This window comes from Alternaria ethzedia (assembly GCF_023757985.1).
Source record: "Alternaria ethzedia strain BMP 0044 chromosome Unknown scaffold_7, whole genome shotgun sequence".
In the NCBI taxonomy this organism is placed as follows: domain Eukaryota; kingdom Fungi; phylum Ascomycota; class Dothideomycetes; order Pleosporales; family Pleosporaceae; genus Alternaria; species Alternaria ethzedia.
This window is the reverse complement of record NW_026056200.1, coordinates 34,808-47,319: the sequence shown is the minus strand read 5'-3', so window position 1 is coordinate 47,319 and position 12,512 is coordinate 34,808. Positions and strand designations below refer to the sequence as shown.

General features: G+C 53.9%; 5 protein-coding genes across 5 annotated transcripts; 2 read left to right on the top strand and 3 right to left on the bottom strand.

Moving 5' to 3' along the window:
• Nucleotides 1-8: 8 nt before the first annotated feature.
• J4E87_003820 (uncharacterized protein) lies at nt 9-2,291 on the bottom strand (the record flags this gene model as incomplete). The annotated part of the gene is made up of 1 exon (XM_049375445.1): nt 9-2,291. One exon carries the CDS (start codon nt 2,289-2,291, stop codon nt 9-11), a length of 2,283 nt encoding a protein of 760 aa, XP_049234430.1.
• A 654-nt stretch (nt 2,292-2,945) lies between these two features.
• J4E87_003819 (uncharacterized protein) lies at nt 2,946-5,051 on the top strand (the record flags this gene model as incomplete). Its single annotated transcript, XM_049375444.1, has 1 exon — nt 2,946-5,051. One exon carries the CDS (start codon nt 2,946-2,948, stop codon nt 5,049-5,051), a length of 2,106 nt encoding a protein of 701 aa, XP_049234429.1.
• A 248-nt stretch (nt 5,052-5,299) lies between these two features.
• On the bottom strand, nt 5,300-6,881 carry J4E87_003818 (uncharacterized protein; the record flags this gene model as incomplete). The annotated part of the gene is made up of 3 exons (XM_049375443.1): nt 5,300-6,458; nt 6,515-6,776; nt 6,875-6,881. 3 exons carry the CDS (start codon nt 6,879-6,881, stop codon nt 5,300-5,302), a joined length of 1,428 nt encoding a protein of 475 aa, XP_049234428.1.
• Nucleotides 6,882-7,470: 589 nt separating this feature from the next.
• J4E87_003817 (uncharacterized protein) lies at nt 7,471-8,784 on the bottom strand (the record flags this gene model as incomplete). The annotated part of the gene is made up of 4 exons (XM_049375442.1): nt 7,471-8,334; nt 8,391-8,608; nt 8,659-8,704; nt 8,764-8,784. 4 exons carry the CDS (start codon nt 8,782-8,784, stop codon nt 7,471-7,473), a joined length of 1,149 nt encoding a protein of 382 aa, XP_049234427.1.
• A 1,475-nt stretch (nt 8,785-10,259) lies between these two features.
• On the top strand, nt 10,260-12,281 carry J4E87_003816 (uncharacterized protein; the record flags this gene model as incomplete). The annotated part of the gene is made up of 1 exon (XM_049375441.1): nt 10,260-12,281. One exon carries the CDS (start codon nt 10,260-10,262, stop codon nt 12,279-12,281), a length of 2,022 nt encoding a protein of 673 aa, XP_049234426.1.
• Between the last annotated feature and the right edge of the window lie 231 nt (nt 12,282-12,512).

Below are 12,512 nucleotides of genomic sequence, written 5' to 3'. Positions count from 1 at the left end.
ACCTAATCTTACACTGCATTCGCTTGGCTGCCTTGTTCGTCCTTCGGTTCTTCGTCAACGCCAAGACTTTCCATGGTGCCTTTTGGAGCGTCTTCAGGTTTTGGCTCAGACTGGGCGGGCGGCTGCTCTACAACTTCGTCAAAGATTCCACCTTCGGGCTCTGTGCCTTGGCCAATGGCCTTTAGTATTCTCCATGCCCTCCTGAACTCGTCTCTGATAGCAACGATACCACGGTGAGTGACGGTCCTTGCGACATTGTGATCGGTCTCGAACGGATCTTCGATTGCGAACAGATACCGATTCGTAACCTTTTTTTCCGCCGTGATTTTGGTTGTCGCGCTCACCCAGCCCTTGCTTTGCTTCGACAAGATTCCGCCAGGCGTCCGAAGGGACAGGACTTCGTTGGTCCAGTAGAATTGCGGGGGCTTGGGTCCATAGCCGTACCCGGATAGAGAAGCGTAGTACTGGAAGAATCCGCGTAGCAATTCACCGACAGACTGTGTGTTCTGTGAAAGGCGACCGGCTTGCGCGGCCTGGATGATCTCCGGCTCGTTGCGCCAAAAGCGGACCTGATAACCTGCTATAGTCGTGTTCTTGAAGAACTGCTCTAGAGCTACTGTGTCGCTCGGGAGCGGGACGGCGAGTTGGAGATTTGGACACACCGGTGGTTGGGCGACATTGACCAGATAATGCAGTACCATAAGTACCCATCCGTATGAAGAGAGAGTGCCAGAGTATGCGCTGTTGACTTTTCGTCGCTTGGCCCATGACTTAACGAAGAGAACCATTGGCCGTACACGAGGGTCAGTTAGGGAGTAGCATCGAAGCATATGAGTGTTATGGATACCGAGTGGGTTTTCGAAGTTGATGTCACACTGAATACCGCAGCCCGTCTTTGGAAAGTCGAGGGGACCGACTACCTTCTCTCGCATCCAATGTTTCTCAGGGCGGTGATGCTGATCTTTCTTAGCCTTTTCATCGGTTCCGTTGCTGACACTGTCTTCTGACTTGGTGGCCGACGTAATGGAGGTTTCCTGGGCGGTCTCAACTTTTGCAGGAGCTTTTTGCCGTTTCTTGGTAGTTGCCGCAGCACCTAGTGTAGGGAAGTCGTCACCAAAGTTAGGGCTGTCTGACTGCGCAGTAAGCTCTGAAGCTTTTGCTCCATCAACATCTACCAGCGGCTTTGGCGGTGGGGTAGCCTCTTGTGGCTTGTCTGAAGGGTACATCTCCTCTTTCGGAAGCTCTTCCCACTTCTGGCGTTCCTCGGCGAGAGCATTATACAAGGTCTCGGTTGGCGTCTGGCATATCTTTAGAATTGGTACTCTCGTCCTTGTGAGTAGACGGCCACCCAGCTTGGCGTCGAGAACTGCCCGTTCCAGCAAACGCGGGATGCCACGATCAATGGCAATATCACTAGCCCTCGCTGGATCTTTCCATGTTGGCACTACTGCCAGATCCATGTCTGAGCCGGGCATACCAAAGCCGGAAGCTAAGCTGCCAAAGCCTACCAAGGAGATAGTCGAGATATCACCAGAGTAGCCGCTGGCAAAAGCTTCTTGCATGATGGTTTCCAGGTGCTTTCGGAAGTCTTCTTTGGCCTCCGACTCGGATCTGGACATCTCCACCTTCGGAATCTCGGCTGCTGCAATTGCGTCCAAGTGTTTGACTTGGGCCATGGAGTTCTCTCGTGGTTGATTCATCGGTGGTCGAGGAGGATATTGACCTTGTGGACGGGGACGCTGTGTCGATGCTGGACCTACCGGGATTTGGCCTGGCAGTGCGAAATGATCATGAGGCCGTTGCATGATTCTAGGGGGCTGTGTGCGTGATGTACCATCAGCGTTCAGATTTTGTTGTTGATGGGGCCGCCCTCGCCCCCGTGAGTGATACTGTCGATTGTCTACCTGTGGGCCGTTTTGAGAGACATTTGGGCCTTGCTGGTCTGGGAAGTTTCGCGGAGGTTGTTGATATCGCTGGTTGGAAGCAAACCCTCTTCCACCCCCTCGGACTGGCGCCGTGTTGGCAGAGGCGTGGGCGCGCCATCCTTGAGCTTGATCTGGAGTAGGACCTGGAGTTGTGTGGTTCTGACCGTTGCTGTTGAAATTGTTGACGGTATCGTGTAAACCTCCACGACCTCGGCCACGACCTCTTCCTTGGCCTCGTCCGCGTCCACGGTGTGCTGACGGGGCGTCTTGACCAGACTGTCCACCGGCCATGCTAACGTTGCCGAGGATCATATTGCGCAATTGATTCTCGAGCCCAGTGGGCTGTGATGCATTTTCCTGCTCCATGATGTCGGATTAGTTTGAAACCGTTGGCGGTGTAAGCAAGTAGTGGAGTGTGTATCCGGTTTGACGAAGTCCGGCAGTGAAAGAGGGGCAGGGAAGAGATCTTATTAGGCCAAACTCGTATTCAGAGGAAGTGATTCTGGCTTTTTAAGTTGTGGATGTTTCCTATGACTTTGGTTGGTGTGGCGCGTGGCAGTTCTGGCGATTACTATGGGAGGAAGCGATTGGAGGCCCCAGTTGATGGATCTTATAGGAAGACTATTCACACCAGGCAACCATGGGTGAATGTCTTGTCTAGTCAAAGCGATCAGGCCTCGGAAGGATTTGGATTAAACGTCCACGGTGGCTCTTGTGCAAGGGATTGCTGGAAGTGCGCGATTCCTATGGTGGCTCATTCCTGGCGCAGCAACCGTGGAAGCGATGACGAACTGGATCGGGCAGTCGCTGAGTGGTGGCACTGTTTGGGAAGGCGGAGACGGCCTTCGCTGGAAACGGGCTTGGCGCGCTAAGACACTAGCGTGGAGCTGTGACGTTCGCGCGCGACACAGGCCGAAGTTGAAGGAACTCCCTGGGACAAAGGTGACTGCGTCTCCCCACCCTCACTATCGTCTGCCCATCGCCTCTCGCTCGTGCCCCCATCCCACCGCTGCCTCCGACATGAACGGCAACATGAACGGGAACCCGCCGCCCGCCAGCGCGCCCGCTGCGCCCGTCGCCGCCAATGGCCAGCAGCCGCCTGTTCGTCGCCGTCGCCCACGTCCGCAGGCCGATGTCCTGCGCAAGCCCCGCCGCCCACTACAGAACATCACGAGGCCCATGGTCTCGTTGTCGCAAATGAACGAGGCCAAGAAGCCCGTCGCCGGGCCCGCAAGCGATGGCACGCAGTCCAAAGACGCGTTGCGACATGAGTTCATTGCTCAAGGCGCCAGCAGCTTCCCACTTATCGTAAGCCGCAAGGACTTGAAAGAGCTGCGACACCATGTCATGCGTCTGCAGAGCAAGACGCACGTCGACATCACCGACGACAACCAGTTCAAGACGCCCATCAAGCTCCACCGCCGAGATCCCCGCGCGCCTCCAAGCGGCATGGGCTCCACGTACGAAGAGGAAGACACGAAGGAGGACATGGAAGAAATGAAGGAGCGGGAGCGCATCGAGCTGCAGAAGGAGGAGCGTCGCAAGGTTCGCGAGGAGAACCAAGCCAAGATCGCCCCTACTGGCATGAAGAAGCCACCTGCCTTCCACAAGAAGACGGAGCAGAAGTACCGGCCCGATGATACTCCAGAGGCAAAGAAGCGACAACTTCTGCGCTACGAGGAGACACTGCCATGGCACTTGGAGGACTTCGAGAACAAACAGACGTGGGTCGGCACCTACGAGTCGGAGCTGTCAGAAACACATGTCATGCTGTCGACCACCCGCCCCGGCGACCCCAGTACAGCAATCCAGATGGCCCCTATGGAGCGCTGGTATCGGTTCAACGTCAAGGGCAAGGTCAAGACTGGCGGCGATGATCTCGATAAGATCCTGGCTAAGGTTGAGAGAGGCGGCGGACCCAAGTTTTTCGCCGAACTCGAAGAGCGTCAGAAGCAGCGTGTCAACGCAGAGAACAATGCGAAGATGTGGAGTGGAGTCCGTACCCGTGTCGGCGGCGGTGCAGACGACGAAGGCAGGATCAAGCGCGAGCGCCCCGACGACGACGCAACCGGATTTGTTAAGCGCGAAGCTGACGCGGACGACATCGACTTTAACCTTGAGGAAGACTTTGCCGACGACGAAGAGGGTCTGAATGGTCTCTTTGAAGGTGAAGAGCAGGACGTCAAAGAAGCCGCAGAAAAGCTCAAGCGAGACCAACTGCAGGCTGCTCTATGGGATCGCCCCGATGAACTTGCCATTGCGATCAAGGAAGAACAAGAGCGGAAGGAGGCTGAGGAGAGGAGGATCCAGGAAAAGGGCACCCGAAAAGCCCTAGTCAAACGCGAAAAACAATATGACTACCTCGACAGCGATCCAGAGAACCCGTACATCACCGAAAGTGAGTCCGACACCGACTCCGAGACGGAGCGTCAACAGGCCAAGGAAGAGGCAGAGAAGAAGGCAGCCGAGCAGAATGGCAAGGCACCGGAAGCTGGTAACGTCCCCTCTGGTGCATCTACCAAGGGCACCAATACCCCCTCGGGGAACCACAAGTCTGGCGAGAGCAAGAGCAAGAAGAGGCCAGGCTCACCCAACCTCTCAGAAGCTAGCGGCAACGAGTCCTCGCGCAAGAAGCACAAGAAGAAGCATGACAAGCTGGCTGATGGATCCCGGAAGTCGTCCCTTGCTAATCTCAAGGGCGCAGGGTCTGGTAGCGACAGCGAGATGACTGACGCCGGCAAGAAGCGGAAGAAGGACAAGAAGGACAAAAACCGCATCATGATTGGCGCTTCTCCGAGCGGCACTCCTGGTGCTAGCCGTGCAGGCAGTCCTACAGCCAGTGGCAGCCGCGCAGGTAGTCCCTCTGCAGCCTCATCACGGCCTTCCCTACCATCTGCCAAGGAGATTTACGAATCGTTGCCACCCCAAGGCATGAACATTCAGAATCTCATTGTCAAGTTCAAGGGTCGTGTTGACAAGACCAACACGCAGGTCTTCATCAAGCTCGTCAAGGCGGTGTCTAGCTTCGACAAGGCCAAGAGCTGGCTTACCCCTCTGGAGAAGATGCCCTCCGAGGAGCACATTAACGCATTCATGAATGCGTCAAACGCACCGAAACCTGCGTAGTCTGAGACCGCATGTGGTCAACACGAGAGCGAATGCGATATCCAGCCGGTCCCTTGGTAAATTGCATTAGCGTAGGGGACGAGGGCAAAGGCCAGTAATGAGGAGATACTCGGGCACTACTTGCTCGGGTTTATCAGTACATAATACATGAATCGCAGAACATGGATTATTCTATGCATGTAGCGTTCTGTGATACGCCGTTGAGGCTATACTATCATTAGGCATAAACTCAAATCCTCTACCAAAACTCATGCTTTTGACTCTCTAACCCCACCTTCTTCAATACACTTCTCACTGCCATCGCCGTCTCTCAACGGACTCTCGTGCCCCTCTTCTGCAGCAACTTCCGCTAATACCTTCTCATTAGCATGAACGCCCACTTCTTCATCTTTCGCCACATTTCTCCCATGCATTTCTTTATCCGCCGTCTTGCCATCAGCACTATCCTTGTCCTTCTTGATCATGCTCCAGCCACCCCTCCACCCAACCCACCTCTCTTCCCATGGACCCCTAGCAATGATGACAAGAAGCGCTGCGGAGATAAAACCTACGCTAGCACTCCCGCTCCCAATCCAACCCGCAGCAGCATAAATATGGTTCCCGGCCGCCGTACCGATGAGTTGACCGCAAAACGTAGCAACCATGAAAGCAGTGTTCACTCCGTTGCGCCGCTTAGGCTCGACGGAGTAGATGCTAGAACGATTCGCGATCTGCGCAGTCTGGTTGCCGAAATCCATCAATAGGGCTTGAAGGACGGGACCTGCGACCGTAAAGGTTCCAGTATAGGTGCCGAGACATATACCAATGAGAGAGCATGTGAGGCCAAAAAGCACGGAGAAATGTGGTACGAAGCGGTCGGTAACTGTACGCGCGTAGATGGGGGAGATGAGCATGCCTGCTATGCCTATCAGACCGAAGAGACCGATTGTCAGGGATGAGTAGTTGTATGGGTCGCCGGCGAGGAGGAATGTCAGCGTTGTCCAAAACGATGTAAATGGCGCTGAGCAGAAGAGACCTGCTAGACATGCCTGGACGAGAACGGGGTGGCGGAACAGCATTTTGACAATGTCGAGTAGGATTCTGAAGTAATTCATGCCGGGGTTGGTCGCTGGGTAATCTGGCATGAAGAGCCAGAGCAGGACGAAAATGATGTACTGGAGGGCAAACGCCATCCAGTATACTGCGCGCCAGGTAACAAAGTTTGAGATCGTTCCAGAGAGGACGCGGGCAACGAGCACGCCGAGCATGAGGCCGGAGACGACGATGGACAGGGCTGCTGCGCGGCGTGATGGAGGAGCTAGGTCGCCCACGAGCGGGAGCATGAGTTGTGGCGTCACTGTTGTTACCGCCACGATGAAGGATATGGCCGTGAACGTGCCGAGGTCGGATGTCAGACATAGTCCTAGCCTGTTCCATTGTCAGCAATCTTCTTTCAGCATGCCTCGGATTTCAACGTGACATACCACAATGTCGCAGTGAATCCTACTAAACCACATACGAAAGGTCGTCGAGGCAACAAGTCTCCCAACGGACACAGAAAGAGTAGTCCAGCGGCATAGCCAGCTTGCATGACAGTAGGAATCTGTGCGACTTGCTCATAGCGCACGCCGAAGTCTGCAGCTAGTAGATTGAGGATGGGGTGGTTGTAGTAAAGGTTTGCGACTGTAAAGCCCGCGGCAAAGGCGAATAGAACGTTCACTGGGATGATGGTAATCAGCTGGAATCCTGCATGGTGTTCATCGAGGAGAGCTCTGAGGAGCTGCATCGTGAGGTAGGCTTTGTTCAAACCGAACTATGATATGAAATTTCGCATAAAGACGTACTGCTCATAGAGAATTGCGGTGGTTTATCCGGATCCCAGCGACAGTTCGGCGGCGTCCACGTCAAGATTGTGTAAATTCTTCTCCATATTGACTGCTTCTCTTCTTCCTGCTCTATTATGCCTGTATTCCGCTCTATTCCTTTTCGTGGTGGACGACCCGTTGGTGATGAGGCTGCTGTCTGCACTGCACTTTTGTCGGTGGCTGGTACCATACCTCGGCCCCCACCATCTTTTAAGTCGACCGTTGACATAATTCGGCTTACGTCACACACATGATATACTTCCAATAAGCTATCCAACAAGAAACGACGATACAAGCAGTAGCGGCGCGAAGCGTAGTACAGAAATAAGGATGTAGAAGTAAAGCAGATAAGATGCAGAAGAATCGAGGTACTGAGAATCGATGACGGGATCCTTCCTATTTCGACCAAGTTTGGCAAAGATCCATAATTGAGGAGCCGAGAATAGTTTTGAGCGAGGCTGTTATCCCCGGTATCACCGCCAATCAGATCTACCACGCTATCTGGATGTAGGGCATGACTACGGTTTTGCGACTTGAGAATATTGTTGGCATTGCGTCGCATATGCATCTCCCGTCTAGACAATGTCAACAATCTTCTCGTCTTCATCGTCTTCGGCATTTTCCAATTCCATCAGCTTCCCGCTACCACCTGCACTAGCCATGTCTGGTATATCCTCCTCTTCGCCTTCTTCTTTGCGCATGATGACCTGGACCACACGGTCACATGCTTCTTGGACTGATTCGTCATCGACATGCATGTGGCACTCTCTGACAATCGGGTAGACTTTGACGCGCCTCAGCACCTCTCTGCTTTCTTGCGTTGTACTCAGTAAAAGCAGCGTCTCAAGATGAGTCTTGATGATTTCGTGATCCTTCTCGCGCTCCTTGTCCGGCTCAAGGAGTTGTAGCTCATCCAGCATGCCCTCTGTGTCGTCATCTGCGTACTCTTCTGGGCCCATGAGGGGTAGAAGGATGTATGGAAGTAGGTTTGCACCGATAGATGGAGGTGGGAGATTCGGGTCGGGCGATAGATTCGATAGTAGCACGGGATGCGAAGGGACGTGGAAAGCGACGTTCTTAATCGCCGAAGCTACGCCAAGGCGGCGGATGTGCGAGGCGTGGTCTGTGAAGACCTGGATCTTGGTGATAGGGATTACGTTATCGTCGTGCTCTTGCGGTGTGGTGAGGTATTCGCGACCCTTGGGAAACTTGGCTAGATCGGCGAAGAAGTACGAAAGGTAGTCAAAATCTGCGTTCTTGTTATACGCGCCCTCTGCGCCCTTGACGAAGCAGTCCATGAGCTGATCCATAGCCCACGTTGACTTGGACAGTTCTTTTGGTATGTCGCGCTTCAACTCTAAGACGCGCTGTAGCGAGTCGTCCTTTGCCATGTTGGCGAGGAGCATTGCGATCTCGTTGGCGTTGGGCTCTTTTGAGTTCTGCAGCAAGTCAGCCCTTGACAGTCCTTGGCTGTATACAGGGGGAACTGACATACGGTTATCCGCGATAAGAGCGTCTCGAGGAAGTCGTCGTCCTTTGCCAGCGCCTTCTGGACCTCGGCGTCGGCGGAGACATTGATGAGGATGGTCAGGGCGTTCTTCGCTATGGGCGCATAGTCCTTGACGAGTAGCTTCAGGTCCCTAATAGGCTCTAGTTGGTTGCGCTTCCATAGGGAGACGTTCGCCTGTGAGTATCCGACAAGGTGGTCGGCCGCTGCATAGTGTGAGCTGTGTTCGGTGGTGGGGTGGAGGGGCTCGTCTGACCAGTCTGCCTGATCTGCGTGTTGCCGTGGTGCAGAAATTCCACAAGCTGGAAGCGGAGTATTAGCTGACGATGAACCCGAAAGTCTCGAGTACTTGGCTTCTTACCTCTTCTAATTCTGACGGCATCGTGGCTATGGCTGGCTTCGCGTGACTGTCGTGCGCCATGACGAAGGCCCAACTTTTTCTCGGCTGCACATCTCGCTTATCGATAAGCCTAGCGCGCGTCCCGCATCTTCGCTGCGCGTTGTCGCGAGCTGCATGCCCGGCCACTGCAGCGACGTGATACCCGCTGATTGCTTCATCTAATGCATATTGCCCTGCCTATTCTTAACAAGAATGACCTGACCCCGTCATCGTCTTTCGATCCCCAAGCCCTTGGACGCTTACCACCACAGCCACAGCTCCGTTGGAAGCTCGGCCTTAGTTCGGGTAACTCAGCACATTACCCAGCGACCAAGTCTTGTAATCAGGCCATCTTGCACAGTGTGCGTCCTGGTAAATTGTGCGATAAGCTGCCAGTGCGATGCCTGAGCCAGAATTGTCTTGGTGCTAGGGCGGCTGCGTGCACCGCGACTCTGCAGCGTGCGAGCCCTCTTACCGCCGAAAGCTTGGTGGCTTCAAGCCCCATCCCCACCAAACGCTGTTACGCCAGAACAGACCTTCATCCGCCAGCGCTGCATGATCAAAGCCCGCGACACTATGAAAATATATTCATGAGTTCAATTCCGGCTACAAGAATAATGAAGAATCACGCCCTGACTTTCGTGCTGTCAAAGGGCAGGTACGACAACAGACATCCCTCCCACAGCATTCATGATGCACACCGAAAGTGGCATGTTGGCAAAGGTTTTGAGCGCTCGAAATAGATCGACGACTCGCAGCGGGCCGCCGGACTGGCCACTTGTCACATGCATATGCTACCCCGACGCAGGGCAGGCACATACCGTCTACCAATCATCGCCAGATAGGCATTCTCACATCGCAAGCTAGTGCGGCGGGGAGTGTAGCGAGTGAACAGCGTTGGCGCTTACAGCAACCAGCAGCCAACCACCCAAAATATAACCGCCGCTCATCAATTCTGAGTAGCGCCGAGCCTTACACACATCTTGATTGGGCCCATCTGACCACCACCTGGCTGAGAAGAGGGTTTTCCTGCATGGGAAGTCGTCTTTGTACCGCTATTGCCCTGGCTGCATGCCACGGCTCTTCCGATGGCTCGGAGTGCCTCGCAGAATGCTCGTCTTATAGTCGTTATCCCCAGATTACCCGAGACGTCGTACTCCCGGTGTTGCTGTTCTCAGTCTTTGTTCTCTTCTCTACACAGCCGGTATCTGTTGTTTGGTCCCGCCAGTTATTTCGGGGTACCATTTATCAAAAGAGTAGGATATCAAGCACTCATTATGGCTGGACCAGCATTCCAATTATTTCCTCCTCCTCGTGCTCCAAGACAGACGAGTCCCAGTCCGCGACCATCTCCTCACCCAAAGCCAGCCAGTCAAGAACCATTAGCAACAGAGAGTGCCGTAAGCGCCAAAACACCTGTTGATCTCCACGGACTTCTCATCCAAGTCAACTCTGTGCCAGTATCACCCTCCAACCCAATGGCGCCCCCGCCGGCCATCGCGGCCCCGCCAAGAGCACATATCCCCAGTCCACAGGCTACGACAACGCCAATGTCAAATACAACGAGTCGGCCATACTTTGAACCACCGCCTCAGCAAACTGCGTCCCCACAACTTGGACGGCAAGAAAGCTTTTACCGTGTACAAGAACGTCATGGCCATGATCAAATCGACGACCAGCAACGCACCGCCAGCCCAGATCCTGCTCGCGCGATTTCACCAGCTTTCTCCGAGGCTCAGACTCTGGTCCGAGCAAATAGCTCTGCTACAAGATGCATGTCACCGCAAGAAGAGATTCCGATGCGGTCAATGTTCCCAGTTTATGATCCCACAGTCCCTCTTGGACGTCAACCATATCAGCCAACCCAAGCGTCGCCCACACAGATACCTCGAACCCAGATCAGTCGTTCACCCTACTCTTCCGAGTCGTATATTCCTCACAACAACGTTCGCTCGAGCGGCTCGACAGCTCCTCCACCACCAAAGCCCTTCTTCACGCCATCCAACCTTCTTGACAATCTCTGGCTAGCCACTAATGGACAAGAACAGCCCAGTGTGCAGATGTATACCCTGCGAATGCATCGAGCAACAGCCTCAAACCCGACGGTCACCTTTGGTACAACGCCATCGTTACCGTTTTACTCTGTAGCACAGTCAAACCTTGCAGGTAACCACGAAGTACCCAGCATCATGAACGAGCTGCTCATTCAACGACATCACCCCACCCAGCCGCGAGTCTTACCTATTGCTCATCTCGATCTTATCGCGCCTCCGTCACTAGACAATGGAGCGTTTAGCCCACAACAGCAAGAGGATACCACCCTTCTTACTAGCATATACCCAAAGCTGGCCGCTCTTCAGGCGCTTGATGCTGCTGCTAACTCTCCTGCTGCCTCGCGTATTGCGCTTTCAGACCCGGGCGCTCAGTCGCCCGCTGCACAGCGTCTGGCTGAAGATGTTCTAGCTGGTACTGCGCAACGTGAGTGCTGCGCTCTTGCCTGGACGAGGGACAACCCTCAACAACAAGCAAATCCTTGGGCGCAACATATGCCATCGGAGGGTTCATATCAGCTCCATCATCCAACATTGGGCACTTTCCCCATCTCCCTGGAAGGTGACTGTTCTGTCATCAATGCTCCTTCGACGAGACCCATCACGGCGTTTTACGGGCACAACATGCCCATGACACCACAAAGTACCGGACGCAAGCCAGCCTGCATCACTGTGCTAAACCCATACGTTCTCTCTCCAACGACCCCCCGGACAAACGCGTTCTCTCCGCTACCACCACCTCCGCGATTCGATGGCACGAGACCAGTATCTATGACACCTTCTGAGATGTCTGTTGGCCAACTTCCTACGACCACCGACGCTACTGCCGATGATGCCATGCTCGCACGTCTTGACTTCGCAAACGACGCTCTCATTCTCAACCTTGGTGCCCTGACACGTTTTGGCAATCCCTTCTTGGTTGATGTTCTTACATCAACGCTTCTCGCAGTCGCAGTAGCGGAAGCTACACGCGGCCGCAAAACACGCAATCGAAGCCAAGAAAACTTCGAGCCACCACCACCAAGCTTCACCCTGAACCACCAGAAGGAAGACACAGCAAAAGCCTTCAAAGACTCTTTTGTCGAGGGCTTCCAGGGCATCGGTGGGAAGTCGCGCCCGCCACTCTCGGGTAAAGGACTGAAGAAGTTTGCTTCTAGCCTGAAGAGTACAACAACTCGTAGCGATAGTGCGATGGGAAGTTTCGACAAGGACATTGAGTTGGGCGAGTGGTACGGACAAGACAAGCACACGAAAGCGAAAGCCACAAAATCGGAGAAGAAGGCGAAGAAAGCGAATGCTGATGACGAAAGCAAACTACCGCTGGTCGCACGTACAGTCATAACTGTGTTGACGTTTGCGTTCAAGGCCGTGGTGTTCATACTGAAGATTGCGTTCAAGATTGTTGCGGGTGTCGTCGTCATGATCACGCGGAATTTCAGCAAATTATAGGCGTCGGCAAAAGGGCGGGCTGTTTCTCACGACTGATGGCTTCGGGATCTTTTTCTTACTGCATGATACCATTCTTACTACATTCGCTGGATACCACTTAGGCCGCGCTGCACGCGTGGCGCATAGTAAATTAATTTCACACGCACGATTATCACGTAACGTCAATTGCTTGAGCTGGTCATCGAAAAACCAATGTGAAGTTGTGATCTGTTGACTATGGGTTTGATGGTG